The 19,927-nt window shown below is 40.2% G+C and overlaps 2 protein-coding genes and 1 pseudogene across 2 annotated transcripts in view; all 3 read left to right on the forward strand.

The window, feature by feature from the left end:
- LOC110534777 (ecto-ADP-ribosyltransferase 5) overlaps positions 1-6,102 on the forward strand; it is a 13,470-nt gene extending 7,368 nt beyond the window's left edge. The window contains exons 2-5 of the mRNA XM_090187904.1: positions 1-701; positions 3,602-3,654; positions 3,746-3,828; positions 4,413-6,102. The exon at positions 1-701 is cut by the window's left edge and continues 3,892 nt beyond it. Of these exons, the coding sequence (XP_090044030.1) occupies positions 3,627-3,654; positions 3,746-3,828; positions 4,413-5,195 (894 nt within the window). The 5' untranslated portion in view covers positions 1-701; positions 3,602-3,626 and the 3' untranslated portion in view covers positions 5,196-6,102. The remainder of the gene's footprint in view (positions 702-3,601; positions 3,655-3,745; positions 3,829-4,412) is intronic.
- Positions 6,103-11,952: 5,850 nt separating this feature from the next.
- LOC149980288 (NAD(P)(+)--arginine ADP-ribosyltransferase 2-like) lies at positions 11,953-12,747 on the forward strand (annotated as a pseudogene).
- Positions 12,748-17,016: 4,269 nt separating this feature from the next.
- Positions 17,017-18,875, forward strand: LOC118936494 (ecto-ADP-ribosyltransferase 5). The gene is made up of 2 exons (XM_036933946.2): positions 17,017-17,259; positions 17,875-18,875. Exons 1-2 carry the CDS (start codon positions 17,182-17,184, stop codon positions 18,619-18,621), a joined length of 825 nt encoding a protein of 274 aa, XP_036789841.2. The 5' UTR covers positions 17,017-17,181; the 3' UTR covers positions 18,622-18,875.
- Positions 18,876-19,927: the final 1,052 nt, after the last annotated feature.

A 19,927-nucleotide genomic window follows, 5' to 3' on the forward strand; every position in this document is an offset into this window, starting at 1 on the left:
AATGTAATGAGTCTCTGTGGGGAAAACATCTGGGTCTCACACTGAGAATAACAAGGGAAAGGAAACAACAATAGGAAGCTGTAAAAGAGTCATTGGGATTCTGCCTAAATCATCGTCTTGACATGAAGCACTGTGGGCACAAGAGATCAGAATCTCACCAGCTGAGAACATGATTGGCAGACGAAGCTTAGAGACAACTGACACTCCCTGCCAATGTAGTTACCCTGGTAACCTTTGACAATTCCCCCTCTGGCTACATACAAATACAATAATACTCTGAGCAAAATTATGTCTAGTATGACTATAACTCACTATCACACAGGTAGTAGTTGTGGAATTGTTAGGTTAGATTACTTGTTGGTTATTACTGCATTGTCGGAACTAGAAGCACAAGCATTTCGCTACACTCGCATTAACATCTGCTAACCATGTGTATGTCACAAATATAATTTGATTTGATTTGAATATGTTATAATGTAATGAAGAAAATGAAGTTAAAGATTTATCCAAATTGAAAGAGAAAGTAACTTTAAAGTTGTCTTTCAGTCGAGACCTCAACGTCACCATGGGGTGGATCATCATTATCACAGCTATTTAATGAAACACATGACTGGGATGACTGAGAGAACTGATCCACCGTAAGAAGAATTTGATTGAAGAGCTCCTTGCATCACCAGTCACAGTACTAGTAAAAAGTACAGGTAATGATTCTCCATTTGACAGGATGTAGTACAGAGTACAGGTGATGATTCTCCATTTGACAGGATGTAGTACAGAGTACAGGTAATGATTATCCATTTGACAGGATGTAGTACAGGTGATGATTCTCCATTTGACAGGATGTAATATAGAGTACAGGTAATGATTATCCATTTGACAGGATGTAGTACAGGTGATGATTCTCCATTTGACAGGATGTAGTACAGGTGATGATTCTCCATTTGACAGGATGTAGTACAGAGTACAGGTAATGATTCTCCATTTGACAGGACGTAGTATAGAGTACAGGTGATGATTCTCCATTTGACAGGATGTAGTACAGGTGATGATTCTCCATTTGACAGGATGTAGTACAGGTGATGATTCTCCATTTGGCAGGATGTAGTACAGAGTACAGGTGATGATTCTCCATTTGACAGGATGTAGTACAGAGTACAGGTGATGATTCTCCATTTGACAGGATGTAGTACAGAGTACAGGAAATGATGATTCTCCATTTGACAGGATGTAGTATAGAGTACAGGTAATGATTATCCATTTGACAGGATGTAGTTTCAGGTGATGATTCTCCATTTGACAGGATGTAGTACAGGTGATGATTCTCCATTTGACAGGATGTAGTACAGAGTACAGGTGATGATTCTCCATTTGACAGGATGTAGTACAGAGTACAGGTGATGATTCTCCATTTGACAGGATGTAGTACAGGTGATGATTCTCCATTTGACAGGATGTAGTACAGGTGATGATTCTCCATTTGGCAGGATGTAGTACAGAGTACAGGTGATGATTCTCCATTTGACAGGATGTAGTACAGAGTACAGGTGATGATTCTCCATTTGACAGGATGTAGTACAGGTGATGATTCTCCATTTGACAGGATGTAGTACAGAGTACAGGTGATGATTCTCCATTTGACAGGATGTAGTATAGAGTACAGGTAATGATTATCCATTTGACAGGATGTAGTACAGGTGATGATTCTCCATTTGACAGGATGTAGTACAGGTGATGATTCTCCATTTGACAGGATGTAGTACAGAGTACAGGTAATGATTCTCCATTTGACAGGACGTAGTATAGAGTACAGGTGATGATTCTCCATTTGACAGGATGTAGTACAGGTGATGATTCTCCATTTGACAGGATGTAGTACAGAGTACAGGTAATGATTCTCCATTTGACAGGACGTAGTATAGAGTACAGGTGATGATTCTCCATTTGACAGGATGTAGTACAGGTGATGATTCTCCATTTGACAGGATGTAGTACAGGTGATGATTCTCCATTTGACAGGATGTAGTATAGAGTACAGGAAATGATTATCCATTTGACAGGATGTAGTACAGGTGATGATTCTCCATTTGACAGGATGTAGTACAGGTGATGATTCTCCATTTGACAGGATGTAATATAGAGTACAGGTAATGATTATCCATTTGACAGGATGTAGTACAGGTGATGATTCTCCATTTGACAGGATGTAGTACAGGTGATGATTCTCCATTTGACAGGATGTAGTACAGAGTACAGGTAATGATTCTCCATTTGACAGGACGTAGTATAGAGTACAGGTGATGATTCTCCATTTGACAGGATGTAGTACAGGTGATGATTCTCCATTTGACAGGATGTAGTACAGGTGATGATTCTCCATTTGGCAGGATGTAGTACAGAGTACAGGTGATGATTCTCCATTTGACAGGATGTAGTACAGAGTACAGGTGATGATTCTCCATTTGACAGGATGTAGTACAGAGTACAGGAAATGATGATTCTCCATTTGACAGGATGTAGTATAGAGTACAGGTAATGATTATCCATTTGACAGGATGTAGTTTCAGGTGATGATTCTCCATTTGACAGGATGTAGTACAGGTGATGATTCTCCATTTGACAGGATGTAGTACAGAGTACAGGTGATGATTCTCCATTTGACAGGATGTAGTACAGAGTACAGGTGATGATTCTCCATTTGACAGGATGTAGTACAGGTGATGATTCTCCATTTGACAGGATGTAGTACAGGTGATGATTCTCCATTTGGCAGGATGTAGTACAGAGTACAGGTGATGATTCTCCATTTGACAGGATGTAGTACAGAGTACAGGTGATGATTCTCCATTTGACAGGATGTAGTACAGGTGATGATTCTCCATTTGACAGGATGTAGTACAGAGTACAGGTGATGATTCTCCATTTGACAGGATGTAGTATAGAGTACAGGTAATGATTATCCATTTGACAGGATGTAGTACAGGTGATGATTCTCCATTTGACAGGATGTAGTACAGGTGATGATTCTCCATTTGACAGGATGTAGTACAGAGTACAGGTAATGATTCTCCATTTGACAGGACGTAGTATAGAGTACAGGTGATGATTCTCCATTTGACAGGATGTAGTACAGGTGATGATTCTCCATTTGACAGGATGTAGTACAGAGTACAGGTAATGATTCTCCATTTGACAGGACGTAGTATAGAGTACAGGTGATGATTCTCCATTTGACAGGATGTAGTACAGGTGATGATTCTCCATTTGACAGGATGTAGTACAGAGTACAGGTGATGATTCTCCATTTGACAGGATGTAGTACAGAGTAGTACAGGTGATGATTCTCCATTTGACAGGATGTAGTACAGAGTACAGGTGATGATTCTCCATTTGACAGGATGTAGTACAGAGTACAGGTGATGATTCTCCATTTGACAGGATGTAGTACAGAGAACAGGTGATGATTCTCCATTTGACAGGATGTGATATTTTATTCCAGTCTTACGAACAGGGATCACTTATTGTTGTTGTGTCACTTGGGTTGTTGAATTAAGAGTTAATTTCATTATTTTTTATGTTTGATTATATTTTGAACATGCTGTAGATTTGAGGTCAACAACTTCTGCAACATGGGTGGTGGAAATCTCTTAATTGATGGTGAGATATTTTAATAATGTTTTATGATGACAACAGTTGTGTATGTATCTGTAACTTATTATCCTTTCACTGGTTTTGTTCTCATCTTTAGATGTGACGAGCACTGAGAAGAAGACAAACAGAATCTTTGTCTTGATGTTGATTCTCTGTCTTCACTTTGGACTGGTGAAACAGGTACACTAAGAAAAATATAACCTCACACTTAATATTTCATTTACCTAGTTTAGTTTATTTACCCTGATTATAATACATTATTTCAAATCAGGAAATCAAGTTGAGTAAACCAAAAGCCAATCAAATATTAATTCATAGAACCTTACATTTAACACCAGCAGTGTTCATAAAAAAAAAAAGTTGAACATGTACTCCTTTTACAGAGACATAAGAAGAGAAGATAGTGTCCCACTACTGTTGTTTCTAACCAGAAAAGAGAGTCCTTAAATGTTATGGGCAATGCCTGTGAATAGTCTTCATGTTGTTTTGACTACGCCCTGAGCTATGCAGAAAAAACTATTGTGGCTCATATCTTCGGCATCCTGCTTCAGGACTTGGGCGGTGGCTTTATGTTGTACTTTCATTGTGCACATTGACATAAAACAACAGACCAACACACAAGACTTAATACTCGTTTTCCTCACATTTAGCCTCACAAACAGGAAACTGCGTCCAATAAGGGATTGGTAAACAACTCATCACCCAAGTAGGAACCTGTTAGGTCTGTATCAGGAGAATGTCACTAAAGAATGTTACTGTTACAGAACAAGATTTTCCCACTGGACATGGCACCTGATTCCGTTGATGACATATACGATGGCTGCAGAGACGAAGCCTTTCAGAGGGTGGATGACTACTACCTCCCACATGAGAAAAACACCACCACTAACTTCAGAAGAGCCTGGGACATAGCAGAGAAACATGCATCCATTCCAACAGATGGTCTGCAGAAAGTGCATTCCGTCTCTATGTATTTGTACACAAATAACAAACCCCAACCTCCTTCTGAATCCATCTACATAGACTTCAACAAAGCAGTTAGACAAGGCAGGTATGGGTATGGAACATCATTCCAGTACCATTCCCTGCACTTCTATCTGACTGACGCCATGCAGATTCTCAAACAAAGTCAAACAACATGTTGGACCACCTACCGTAGAACCAATGTAACTTTTGATCAGGAAGTTGTCAACAAAGAAATGCGCTTTGGTTATTTTGTCTCAAGTTCTTTACATAAGACTTTATACGATTTTGGAGACACATCTTGCTTTGAGATCAACACATGTTTTGGTGTTAACTTGACATATTACTCTGCCTATGCAAACGAGGGGGAAGTTTTGATTCCTCCCTATGAGGTATTCAAAGTGACCAACATCCAGACAAAGTCAGCAGTCAGTAACCTGTGGTGTAAAGTCGTGTACACTCTAAAGAGCACTGGGAAATGGAAGAGTGACCTGAATTGTAAAGCAATAGATACAGGCTACTGCTACATGAAGCTACTAACTATGTTCATTGTCACAATAGTGTTCATATATTTACAACACTAAAATAGTGATTTTGTCAGACAGTATAGGCAGCAGCTCTATAGAGATGAGATGACGACATGGAATGACATAATGAAGTCATAAAATAAAACCAATGTAACAGAAATATTTAATTAAAGTCATGTGAATAAATGTTGGTTAAAACGTATTAAGTGATAACAAGTAATGGTCAGTCACTACCATCATGGGACTTTTACTAAGAGTTTTATTATGTGTTACATCATTTAACCTACATAACGCATAGTGTATTGTTTAAAAAATAATACAACTATTTTTTATTGTCAAACTGAAACCAAACCAACCTCAAAAAGCACTAATCGCTCAGCACTACCTCCTATCGTGGAACCAAAGTGTATTTTGATCAGTACAAAATATCAGTTTCGGTACCTTCACTTTGAGCACTATAGGCAAGAAAATAGGCAGAGATTCATTTGGAGCGACGTCCTGCTTTGAGATCTCCACATGTTTTGGAGCTGACATATCACATTACTCTGTATTTACAGGAGAGAGAGAAGTCTTAATTCCTCCCTATGAGGTATTCACAGTGACCAACATCCAGAAGAAGTCACCAGAGAATAACCTGTGGTGTGAAGTTGTCTACACACTAGTGGCCACTGTAGTTTGGAAGAATTGAACAGCTCATACAGGCAACATAATGCTCTTTAATTATGTTCTGTATAGTACTGATCATCCCATCACCAATGTACAACGGGAAGTCATCTGAAACAAAGATGTCTTTCTCAGCTCTCAGGTGTAATGATCCTGTTAAATGGTTAATCCCGCATTACTTCCTCAGATTAAGAATTTAAAAAAATTGTGAAATTAAAAATGTAATGTGATTTGTAATTTGATTATATTTTCAGCATGTGCCCTCCAGCTTTTGATAAATAAATACAAAAATTGAGCATGATTAAATCCCATGTCCTATGTATCCACTACCTGTACATCAATTATAAAGATATGAATTTCATCTCACTTCAAGAAAATGTGTCTGTTCTTAGGTCATAATTAGAATGAACTACAAATATATTTAGATTTAAGGAAAGATTCAATGATATAGACAAAGGTAACCTGAAGCTTCATTGACTGTGCAGTTGGGCATCAGATTGCTATAGCATATTGATGTGGTTAGCTGATTTATGTTCCATATCTATCCAGGAGTTGTGAGATCTGGCAGGCGACTTCAATGTAGTCAGCCTGGAACGTAGCCTACCTCATTAACGGGGTTGGATGAGGGATGGGAAGGGACTCAGTTACCAAGAAGCTTTCAGCAGCAATCATGTTGACTAGCAGAGACAACAGAGGTCATTGGGTGGCAGTGAACTGTCATAACATCTACTGTCTATTCACAGGTTAACTGTCATAACTACCTACTGACTAAACGGGTTCTTTTGACAACTGTTTGCACTGAACTCAGCCTGATGATGACTGTGTCACACCTTCAAGACAGCCTCAGCCTTGATAGCAGGGGGTTTCTGAGGTGGGAAGACCACAAAAGTTACCTTGTTAGTGGGAAAGATATGAACAGAAGTCAGAAGTCACTCTGATGATTGACTGATGACTGGTATCGTTCCACATGTTATCAAATTAATAATATTTCATGAAATATTTAAATGGACAATAAGGATAATCTATTACATTCTATTGTGTGTACTTGTGTGTTCGTGCGCGCCTGGGGCTTTAGTGTTTGTGGTTTGAAGGGCACACTACTGTGTGTGCACAAATAACTAACCCAAACCCATCTACCTACACTATATTTGAACAAAGATAACTAATCCAAACCCAGCTCCCTAGACTGTGTTGGAACACAGATACCTAACCGAACCCCATCTACCTAGACTGTGTTGGAACACACAACTAAACCCATCTATCTAGACTGTATGAGAACACACAACTAAACCCATCTACCTACACTATATTTGAACAAAGATAACTAATCCAAACCCAGCTCCCTAGACTGTGTTGGAACACAGATACCTAACCGAACCCCATCTACCTAGACTGTATTAGAACACACAACTAAACCCATCTACCTTGACTGTATTTGAACACAAATAACTAACCCAAACCCATCTACCTTTACTATATTTTAACACAGATAACTAACCTAAATCCATCTACCTAGACTGTATTTGAAGGCAGATAACTAACCCAAACCCATCTACCTAGACTGTATTAGAACACATAACAAAACCCATCTACCTAGACTGTATTAGAACACACCACTAAACCCATCTACCTAGACTGTATTAGAACACACAACTAAACCCATCTACCTAGACTGTATTAGAACACATAACTAAACCCATCTACCTAGACTGTATTAGAACACACAACTAAACCCATCTACCTAGACTGTATTAGAACACACAACTAAACCCATCTACCTAGACTGTATTAGAACACATAACTAAACCCATCTACCTAGACTGTATTAGAACACACAACTAAACCCATCTACCTAGACTGTATTAGAACACATAACTAAACTCATCTACCTAGACTGTATTAGAACACATAACTAAACCCATCTACCTAGACTGTATTAGAACACACAACTAAACCCATCTACCTAGACTGTATTAGAACACACAACTAAACCCATCTACCTAGACTGTATTAGAACACATAACTAAACTCATCTACCTATGACATGTTTTCCTTGTTTTAGTGTTGGTCAGGACGTGAGCTGGGTGGGCATTCTATGTTGTGTGTCTGGTTTGTCTATTTCTATGTTTGGCCTGATATGGTTCTCAATCAGAGGCAGGTGTTAGTCATTGTCTCTGATTGGGAACCATATTTAGGTAGCCTGTTTGGTGTTGGGTTTGGTGGGTGATTGTTCCTGTCTTTGTGTTTGTGGCACCAGATAGGACTGTTTTGTTTTTCCCCCCACGTTTCTTGTTTTGTAGATTGTTGTATTTTCATCAGTATTTTCATTTTCATCAGATGTACAAAACTAACCACGCTGCATTTTTGTCCGCCTCTCTTTCACCAGAAGAAAACCGTTACAACATAGACTGTATTAGAACACAGTTAACTGTCGTGTCTTTACTATCATTAATTTGAAGACACAGTTTTATCAAAGATTCCCTGTAATTAGTATAACGCGAACAAAGTAATTAATCGCGTAACTGTAATTAACTAGGAAATAGGGGACACCAAGGAAAGTATTCAGATTACAAAGTTATAATTTCCCAATATAACCTTTCAGATATTTTCATATCTGATCAATAGTCTTCTGATTAATGATTTATTTATTTTATCTCACGTTAGTCTCATTCCAAACATCGTAAATTGTTGGTTATCTGCACGAATCCAGTCTTGACTATGAGTCATCCATACATCAATAGTCTTAAATCATTTATTTATTACTAAGAAATTCACAGAAATGCATAAACAAATAGTAAATATGGTTACATGAAATGATAGAATGTGCCCGGTTGTCGTTCTTCGCGTTCAATGATGCCGAATTCCTAGCTGCAGACTAGTAATTAGTATCAGACTTATTCTTATTCTGTCGGTATCGATAGTCTAAGAGTTTTAACCACGTGGTATGGTTAAAAGATTCAGCAATGGTCTACAACATTTGTCCTCTTCCTAATGGAGAAAAACATGGTCTACTGATAATTTCTCAAAGTGGGGTTTTATCCAGAATGGCAGAAAAGGGCTGTCCCAGGATGTCTGACCCTAACTGGCCTAGGGGGAGTCCTCTGATTTAGTTCAAATCAAAAGGGAATTGTATTTTTCTTCATTAAACAGTCCACAATCATATTACACCCTTATTCAACCAGTATCATCCTCACTCATTCATCTTATACAACAATTAGATGTAAACCTCTTATCTGAGACTATTATATAAACAGCATTATGGTAATGTGGCCACACCGTCTCTCTTGAGCTTCCCAAGCACACCAGTTCGTAGCTGGATTCTTCGCTGATCTTTTACACTTTCTCTGGAAGATGAAATTTGTTCGTACCTCACGTTCTGTGAGGTGGAAGGATTTCCTTTGTCTCCAAACCACTCTCTATAACTGTGTGTCCATGAGGCAGGGTCTTCCTTAGGAATGTATGACCTCACTCTGCCCACAGTAGTCTGGTTGTAGTAGCAGAGAGTGGGGGATGGTGCTCGATGTACTCAAAGAGGGCAACATCATGACATAACTAACTCAAACACATCTACCTAGACTGTATTGGAATAAAGATAACTACCCAAAACTCATCTACCTAAAGTGTAGTAGAACACAAAACTAAACCCATATACCTAGTCAAACGCTCCCTAAACCACTTATGCGAGCAGGCCTTTCTAATTGACCTGGCCCGGGTATCCTGGAAGGATATTGACCTCATGCTGTCAGTAGAGGATGACTGGTTGTTCTTCATAAGTAATTTCCTCACCATCTAAAATACGCATGCCCCTTTCAAAAAATGTAGAACTAAGAACAGATATAGCCCTTGCTTCACTCCAGACCTGACTGCCCTCGACTAGCACAAAAACATCCTGTGGCGTACTGCACTAGCATCGAATAGTCCCCGCGATACGCAACTTTTCAGGGAAGTCAGGAACCAATACACACAGTCAGTTAGAAAAGCAAAGGCTAACTAGCTTTTTCAAACAGAAATTTGTGTCCTGTAGCTCTAACACCAAAAAGTTTAGTGACACTGTAAAGTCCATGGAGAATAAGATCACCCCCTGCCCACTGCACTGAGGCTAGGAAACACTGTCACCATCGATAAATCCACAATAATCGAGAATTTCAATAAGCATTTCTCTACGGCTGGCCATGCTTTTCTCCTGGCTACCCCAACCCCGGCCAACAGCTCCGCACCCCCCGCAGCTACTTGCCCAAGCCTCCTTCGCCCAAATCCAGACAGCTGATGTTCTGAAAGTGCTGCAAAGCTGCAAAGAGCTGCAAAACCTGGACCTGTACAAATCAGCCGGGCTAGACAATCTGGACCCTCTATTTTTGTTGCAATCTCTCTTTGGTATCATCCAAGATTCCTAAAGATTGGAAAGCTGCCCCTGTCATCCCCTTTTTCAAAGGGGGTGACACTCTAGACCAAAACTGTTACAAATCTATATCCATCCTGCCCTTCTAAAGTCTTCGAAAGCCAAGTTAACAAACAGATCACTGACCATTTCGTATCCCACCGTACCTTCTCCGCTGTGCAATCCGGTTTCCGAGCTGGTCATGGGTGCACCTCAAGGTACTAAACGATATCATAACCGCCATCGATAAAAGACAGCACTGTGCAGCCGTCTTCATCGACCTGGCCAAGGCTTTCAGATAGAGTTCAGTGTGTCAGAGCCTGTTGTCCGGACCTCTGGCAGTCTCTATGGGGGTACGACAGGGTTCAATTCTCGGGCGGACTCTTTTCTCTGTATAAATCAATGATGTTGCTCTTGCTGCGGGTGTTTCATTCATCCACCTCTACTCAGACGACACCATTCTGTATACATCTGGCCCTTCTTTGGACACTGTGTTAACAAACCTCCAAACGAGCTTCAAACATACCCTCGTAAAACTGACTATCCTATCGATCCTCGACTTCGGCGATGTCATTTACTAAACAGCCTCCAACAGTCTACTCAGCAAACTGGATGCAGTCTATCACAGTGCCATCCGTTTTGTCACCAAAGCACCATATACCACCCACCACTGCGACCTGTATGCTCTAGTCGGCTGGCCCTCGCTACATATTCGTCGCCAGACCCTCCAGATCATCAGTCTTTGCTAGTTAAAGCTCCGTCTTATCTCAGCTCACTGGTCACCATAGCAACACTTCCTTACAATTCTCTGCTGCCAATGATTGGAGTGAATTGCAAAAATCGCTGAAGTTGGAGACTTATATCTATCTCCCTCACTAACTTTAAGCATCAGCTATCTGAGCAGGTTACCAATCACTGCAACTGTATGCAGCCCAACTGTAAATAGCCTATTCAACTACCTACAATTTGTTAGGTACGCTATCCTTACTAATCAAATAGCATATCATTACAGCAGTTGCTTGTATGTACTGGTATGTTAGCTGGCTACCGAACATTAGTTGGCTACTAATACGTCAAACTTGACAGTATATTAACTATATGCTATCTAACTAACTACCCAAAGTTTATTGACTTTATTATTCATGTCATGCTAAGCTTAGCTACGTGGTATAGTCCTTGTGTGTTCTCAATGGACATTGTTGATGAAGTTGTAAGATGTCTAGCTAGTCATTTGTTAGCTATGCTAACAAGTTAGCAAGAAGTTGCCTAGAAACAGCATCAACTTCTAATAGACAAGCGAAGCGTTAGTACACTCTACTGAAAGGATACCGTTCGTTTACAGTATACTAAAATGAAATTATAGTATGTAGTATGTACTCATTAAGTATGTAGTATACAGTATGTAAGTATGGGTATTCGAACACAGCACTGGTTTCTTATTGAAATGAACTGTAACCTTCTACTTCCTTCTTTCAAGACGGAAATGAATAACATCGATAAAAAGAAGACAATCGTCTTTTCTGTTATTTTTCTACTAGTTTTGATGGTAATCTTTGCTTTGATCTTAGGCATTCCCCATTCAAATGTGAGATATTTTACATTTTAATTAAATAATTAAAAAAAAATTGAAAAAAAAAATTTGAATTGTTTGCTCCTACAGTAGATCAGTGTTCCCAAACTGTACTACGGGCTGCCATAAGTCTTATACATGGAAACCTTTCTAAAAAAATAACTGTTACAGGATGGAGAAACTCAGAATGGAGGGATTCAAGATGGAGGGATTCAAGATGGAGGGATTCAAGAGATTCTACCTCTAGACATGGTTCGTTCTTCTGTTGATGACGAATATGATGGGTGCAGAGGTTTAATGTTATGGGCGGTTGAAAACGTGTACCTCTTCGATGAGTTAAACACTAATCCTCAATTCAATACATCCTGGAACATAGCAAAACCACACGTTATACCACATGGAGACAGTTTGAATACAGAGCATTCTATTGCTATCTATTTGTATACAAAAAACAAACCAGGAACAAATTCCAAATCAATGTACCTGGACTTTAACAAAGCAGTTCAAGAGGGCCATTCTGCATATATGACAACATCATTCAGGTACCATGCACTGTATTTCTACCTGACTGATGCCATTCAGATACTTAGAGAAAGACAAGAGACATGTAACAAGAAGTTTGATCAGAGTTCTCAACCACGAGATCCGTTTCGGCACCTTCGCCACAAGCTCTTTAAGATCCGACTTAACCAACTTTCAGAATGTGTCTTGCTTTGAGGTCCACACTTGCTTTGGCGCTGAGCTAACTTCTTACTCAGCCTTTCCTGAAGAGAGGTTTTAATTCTGCCATATGAGATTTTTGAAGTCACCAAAATCCAGAGAAAGTCACTAGTGAATAACCTGTTGTGTGAAGTAAACTAAAGAGCAAGGGAACAGACACTGATCTGAATTGCAAATACATTTTCAGTGGAGGAGAATCAAACATCATCAGAGCATCAGATACAGGCTACATTATTATGTTACTGATCATTACCACCACTTCTAACAATGAGAAGTAGCCTGATCTGACACAACAGCTGCCCCAGCTTCATAGTGTAGAGATCCTGGCCTTGTTCCAGGTCAGCTACATTGCAGACGCATGCCTAATCTCACACCTAGATAGGCTTTTATCAAATCAACTAACCACATCATTTAGAAATCTGATGCCCTACAGTGATGTCGATGACCTGGCACACAACGATGATGCAATGCAACATCTGCAATGAATTCCGCCTTTACTGCAAGCCCTGTTATGGCTTGATTTAACCTGCAATGATTGCAAATCCTTCAAATCACCTCATATTCTTGACTGTCATGCCTAATGGCTGTACAAAGAAATGACACGTTAGTACTGGCTTTAAAGCTTGCTTCACATTACATGGTTTACAAAATCCTACAGTTGTAATTCCTTTCACACTATGCAAGTCTTGACAGGATTGCATGTGTCCCATCATGTCTAATCTGTAATGAATTATATCAGACAAACTGACTCAATTGAACCTAAGGTCAGTTCGTAACGGGTTGTAAGAATAACAAGAGTGAGGAGAAAATAAAACTTGGAGGGCTCTCTGAGGCTGAGTGAGAGGGTTGGGTGAGAGAGCACTGAGAAGGGTTAGTCGTTTCCTGTGTTTTTGAGGTCACTGGCCGTACCCCTCTCAGAGTAGGAGTGCTGATCTAGGATCAGTTTGGCCTTTTAGATCATAATGAATAAGGTAATAGGGACAAGGGATCCTAGATCAGCCCCTGAGCTCCGTACTGCTCAATCAACCAATCACAACCAGCAGAGAGAGTGGGAGGAGTGGGAGGAGGACACAAAACATAGATGAATGATACAGCTACAGTAACAATCCTAAATACCATGCAGCCTTTTCATGGGGGGTGATATTCTGTCGGTTTCATTAAGTACATTGTTCATCTGACAAAACTGGTTTGAGAGACTCAGTCAAGCATAACCGACACAGGTTGATAACACTATAGTCTGGTATGTGATTCTACCATGAGACTAAACACACTGGCCATGTCCGACTCCCCATACTAACTAGTAGGCTGATGAGGAAATACAATGTTTTACACTATGTGAAGAGTCATTCATTTCAGCCTTTTAATGATTTTATTTATTTTATTTCTCCTTTATTTAACCAGGTAGGCTAGTTGAGAACAAGCTCTCATTTACAACTGCAACCTGGCCAAGATAAAGCAAAGCAGTACGACACAAACAACAACACAGAGTTACACATGGAATAAACAAACATACAGTCAATAATACAGTAGAAAAAGTCTATATACAGTGTTTGCAAATGAGGCAGGATAAGGGAGGGAAGGCAATAAATAGGCCATATTGGCAAAATAATTACAATATAGCAATTAAGATTCTTAATGCTATTGAGGAAGATAATTGTCACTTCAGACCCAGATTATAATTAGCTGATAATAAGATAAGTGGATAGACTGTAGAAGACACATTGTCATTAGCATGCTGTACTAGGCTCACCCATACTATTTGTTGCTTATTGCATACATTTTATCTAGACTACATTGTAAATAGCGTAGTAATAACCAGACAGATAACCATGTAGCGTAATATTAATGTAAGAGATCCAGCCGGCTCACCAGGCTCCAATCTAAATAGTGTGTAGTATGATCAGTACACAGTAGTTATAGTCAGTAGTAGTCAAGACAGATTTCAGACACGGTCTAGGTGGTTTGTCTAAGAGATCCGGCCGGCTCACCAGGCTCCATTCTAAATAGTGTGTAGATCAGAACACAGTAGTTTTAGTCAGTTGTAGTCAAGACAGATGTCAGACATGGTCTAAGTGGTTTGTCTAAGAGGCAGGTTGACAATAAACATCAAATAGTACAACAATCAAGGATATATTTTAGTCATTGACCTTTTATTAATTGATCTGATAAAGGGGTTTTCATATTCATATGACTGTCTCACACCTGCAAATGGGCCACACACTTATTTAGAAGTTGGATTCTGGGGGAACAAATGTTTTAAATAGATGGTTGACAGATCCTTCAGTTTAGGTAGGCTGCAGTGACATGGAGCATTGTTCACAGTTACCAGAAGAGGGAAGCATTTCACTTAACCAGCTAAAGGCCTGATTGACAGAGAAAGCTCAGACTGGGGTTATTCAAATCCAGTCTCACACAGTGGGGATCAGTATGCCGATAAAGGTGTTCCATAGGGATCAGTTCAGTGATTTGCCTAAATTCAACACATCTGTTCTTCCAGGTCGGTTAAATTAAAAACATGCCTGCTCCAGGACCACGGTTGCCTACAAGGTGCAGTACTTCCCAACCCTCTCCTCTGGGTTCACCAGACAGGCACACCTGCATCAATTAGTCAAGGGTTTGATGGTTAGTAGAATGAATCAGGTGTTTAGGACCACTGAAAACCAAACACACACTAATGTACCCAGAGGCCTTTAGTTAAAAGACACAGCTCATTCTGCACAACAGCCAGAAGAGGGCAGTGTTTCACTCCACAAGCTAAAGGAATGATTGGCAGACTAAGCTCTGACTAGACACACCTCTTTCTGCAGCACTCCAGGACCAGGGTTTTCTACTACACTGTAGGTGCAGTACTTCCCAACCCTCTCCGCTGGGTTCACCAGACAGGCACACCTGCATTAATTTGATGCACTACAGGGTTTGATGGTTAATAGACTGAATCAGGTGTGCCAGTTAAGTGCTAAAACCAAAATGTGAAATGTCTGATGGTCCCTGAGGAGAGGGTTGGGAAACCCTGGACTGGGGGCCTCAATCTTCACTTTAGTGCTGCTTTCCATTATTCTGGGTGATTGATTGATTAAAGTTTTATATTGGCTATTAGTATTCTAGACCTGAATCAGTCCCTGATTAGAGGAGAAGGATGATGATAAGGTTTAAGGGTCTTTCTGTACTGTTACTATAGGAAACCTTTTCTCAGTATCAGCAGTGGTGTTGCTGGTGCTGGTCATGTCCACAAATAGATCTGTATGAAAGAAGTGTGAACAAACCATTCTCAGAAGCCATGTGGTGTTTCCTGCCTGTGTGGGTGTGTGTGTATATGTATTAAAATGTGACCTCTATTGATCTGTGTGAACACACATCCCTCTACAGATATGTCTGCTGGATTAGATGCTACAGTATCTATATAGTGGCTGGACTCCAGCAGCTATGTTCCCAAACAGTAAGGCCACCTCCAATTAGTCTCAATCTGTTCCCTTACTTTACTTAACTCATTTCCTTGTCTCCTTTGCTTTGTTAAAATCAAAGATCTGAAAGACCTCACCATATGAATGCAATGTGATGGAACTCTATTCATCTTCCAGGTCTCTCACATCTCAGTCTTAACAAAGGAATGGAACCCTGTCAACCTACCAGGCCTCTCACATCTCAGTCATAACAAAGGACTGGAACCCTGTCAACCTACCAGGTCTCTCACAGCTCAGTCATAACAAAGGAATGGAACCCTGTCAACCTACCAGGTCTCTCACATCTCAGTCATAACAAAGGAATGGAACCCTGTCAACCTACCAGGCCTCTCACATCTCAGTCATAACAAAGGAATGGAATCCTGTCAACCTACCAGGTCTCTCACATCTCAGTCATAACAAAGGAACGGAAACAACCATAACCAGCACTATTAGAATATTGGGAAACTGTCTAAATCATACCCTGGACACTGGCATGAGAGACCACTGAAAACCAAACACACACTGATGTACCCAGAGGCCTTTAGTTATTTGACACGTTTCATTCTGCACGGCAGCCAGAAGAGGGCAGTATTGAACTCCACAAGCTGTAGGTGCAGTACTTTCCAACCCTCTCCACTGGGTTCACCAGACAGGCACACCTGCATCAATTAGTCAAGGGTTTGAGGGTTAGTAGACTGAATCAGGTGTGTCAGATTAGAGATAAAACAAACATGTTGGGAAACCCTGGACTGGGGGCCTCAAGGTTCACTGTAGCACTGCTTCCCTTTATTCTGGGTGATTGATTTATTAAAGTGGTATATTGGCTATTAGTATCCCAGACATAAATCAGTCCCTGATTAGAGGAGAAGGATGATGATGATGAGGTTGAAGGGTCTTTCTGTACTGTTACCATGGGAACCTTTTCTCAGTATCAGCAGTGTTGTTGCTGGTGTTGGTCATGTTCACACATAGATCAGCATTAAATACGTGTGAACAAACCATTCTCAAAAAGTCATTTGGTGTTGTGGGTGTGTGTGTGTGTGTGTGTGTGCGTGTGCGTGTGTGTGTTCACTGTGCTATGGTGTTTGAGGGGTACTTGTATCTGTATTTGCCTGTTGTCAGCAAGAGAGGAGGGACTGTGAACATAACCACAAGAGCTCTGTTATAACAAGGCCCCCTGAAAGTTGAACATTTGAATGCTGATTCTGTATCTTAAAAGACAATTCCTCTCCATTACAAGTTGACGTTGGACCAATACATTTTGACATCATGGCAAGACACAAGATCCTAACCTTTACTGTGATGTTATTCGTCCTGGCTTGGATTTTGGGTGTGGACTCCAAGATGGTAAGCTGCTACACTATTTTGAGAGAGAGTGAGTCAAAGAGGAAAATAACAGGCAACATTTTATTATGGACAAAGTTAAGTGTCACGTGACTCGTCTGAAGGTAACAGATATCGGTTTTAAACCGAAGTATGAAGGTAGTTTTGTGCCTACCCCAAAAAAGGCATTATATACAGTATGTGTAAAGAAATATATATATACATTTCCTGAGTTTTCTTATATCTCCTAGCTTTAGGACAGACACTTCAAAACCTTGTTTTTTCTGATTCATTTTTTGACTGTCCTTTCTGCATTTGATGAATGTCTTATCCAATGAGTTTCTATAGGGTTAGAAGGAAAGGCCAAAAACATTAAATTTTTCATCAAATTATTATTACTAATTATTATATATTTTTTGATTCCTAAAGGGATCCAAAATTCAAAATCAAATAGATATATGATCCATAGTATGACCATCTTAAAACAATTCCATGTCAACTCAGAACCTCCCACCCACCCCAACATCTTAAACTCAAAATAAATAACTAACAGACTTACAGCTGTCTCTCATCATAATAATATTATCTGCATTTTCTTGTTTCACACCTGTTTCTCTATTTCTCTTCCATTCACTAAAGGTCAGTCTCCCTCTGCATGATCCAAAATCCAACTTCCCCTTAGACATGGCTCCAGACTCTGTTGATGACTCCTACAAGGGCTGTGAGGAGAAGATGCTCAGGAAGGTGCATGACTATTACCTGCCAAAAGAGAGAGGAGAGAACAAAGATTTCAACCAGGCTTGGACCGCTGCTGAGGACCATTACACAAAAAAAGGAAAACTGTCTAAAAACTATTCCCTGGCAATCCAGGTGTATGTGAATGCAACATCCAACGTTTACAAGTCATTCAACGCTGCCACTCGTACCCAAAAGGAGAGCTACAAAACTATGTTCAAGTACCACTCCCTGCACTTCTTTTTGGCCAATGCCTTACGAATGCTGAACAAGAACAAGAACAACAAGAATAAGACTTTCCAAACCTTCCGTGGATCTAAAGACTCTTTCGAGGGTGTCCAATATGATGAAATGCGATTCGGACAGTTCACGTCGAGCTCTTTAGACAAGAAAATCACTAAACACTTTGGAAATCGCTCCTGTTTTGAGATCACCACCTACCTTGGTGCCCCACTGGGGGAGTACGCATCTCAGATGGCTCATGAGAAGGAGGTGCTGATTCCTCCCTACGAGGTGTTCAGAATTAAAGAGGTGCTGAAGAGAACAGACAAGAAAGACCTCTGGTGTGATGTCGTTTACAAACTGGAGAGTACTAAGAAAGAAAAAAGTGACCTGAATTGCAGTTTGTTTAAGCAACTCCATGGAGAATAAAATTAAACCAACAACACAGCTTTTCTGCATGCTGTCAAATTATGACATTTTGTGTTCTATTGTAGATAACCCTTAGTTTCCCCATCCATTGTTGCTCCCTCCCACAAATGCAGGAAATATGATTGTCAGATCTGTCCTGATATAAATGTTGGCCACATTGTTTGCTTAGATTGTTAAGATATCTTCTGCCAGTGAATTGGCGTGTGTGCATTGCAGCTTTTGTTAAAACCAATAAAGAAAAGCATTCAGCAATATTACATTTCCTGTCCTATTTATCTACTTCCTGTACATCTGTTATAGAGATCAATTTCAGCTCACTTGAAGAAAATTTGTTCTCAGTTTGATAATTAGAAGTGGCTACAAAGGTATTTAGATTTCGACGAAGATAAATAAATAGTTGTAGAAATAAATTACACTTATCAACGGCTTCAAAATAAACTTTATGCATGGAGGGATGGAGAGCGGTAGCAGGGTTAGTAGTTTCCTGTGTCTGTGAGGTCAGAGCCCTGTACTGCACAATCTATCAACCACAAGAAGGACAGAACGGTCTCATTCCAGGCCAACTATATTGCAGTTGAGTTGCACGCAGCAACCAATGGGCAAAAGATTCCTATACCACACGATATGGTTAACGGATGTGTTAAACACCTGAGCTCAGCACTGCTCAATCTATCAACCTCAATGAGGAGAGAGCGGTCTCGTTCCAGGCCGACTATATTGCAGTCAGGCTGCACACAGCAACCAATGGGCATTCGTTTGCTATATCAAATGATGTGGTTCGCTGATATGTTAAACACCTATCCAGGTGTTGTGAGTTCTGGAAGGCGACTTCCATGTAGTCAGCCTGGAACATGGTCAACGTCATGAGTGGGGTTGGAAGAGAGATGGGAAGGGACTCAGTTATCAAGAAGCTTTCAGCAGCCATCATGTTGACTACCAGAGACAACAGAGGCCATAGGGTTTGCAGTGAACTGTCATAACTACGTACTGACTAAACTGGTGCTTTGACACTACTATAAAACACAATATATTTAAGAGATGGGAATGATAATGAATATCTTGTAAGGTAATGATAACACCTGCACAGTTACTGAATGACATTTATCGTGGTCAGGTTGTTTGTGTTGTGGTTGTGGTTTGCATTAAACTCAGTCTAATGATGACTATGTCACACCTTTGAGAAGGCCTCAAACTTTAGTGTTGGTTCTTGCCACCTCCTATGTTATTGTCACACCCTGATCTGTTGCACCTGTCTTTGTGATGATTGTCTCCAACCCCCTCCAGGTGTCACCCATGTACCCCATTA

The sequence above is a fragment of the Oncorhynchus mykiss genome, chromosome 10, assembly GCF_057628025.1.
Source record: "Oncorhynchus mykiss isolate SJ-2025 chromosome 10, ASM5762802v1, whole genome shotgun sequence".
Lineage (NCBI taxonomy): Eukaryota > Metazoa > Chordata > Actinopteri > Salmoniformes > Salmonidae > Oncorhynchus > Oncorhynchus mykiss.

Excerpts from the sequence above, each read along its gene's own strand:
- LOC118936494 (XM_036933946.2), top strand. The coding sequence starts at position 17,182 with ATGGCAAGACACAAGATCCTAACCTTTACTGTGATGTTATTCGTCCTG. Across the intron at positions 17,260-17,874 it reads TGGGTGTGGACTCCAAGATG|GTCAGTCTCCCTCTGCATGA; the intron begins GTAAGCTGCTAC and ends CATTCACTAAAG.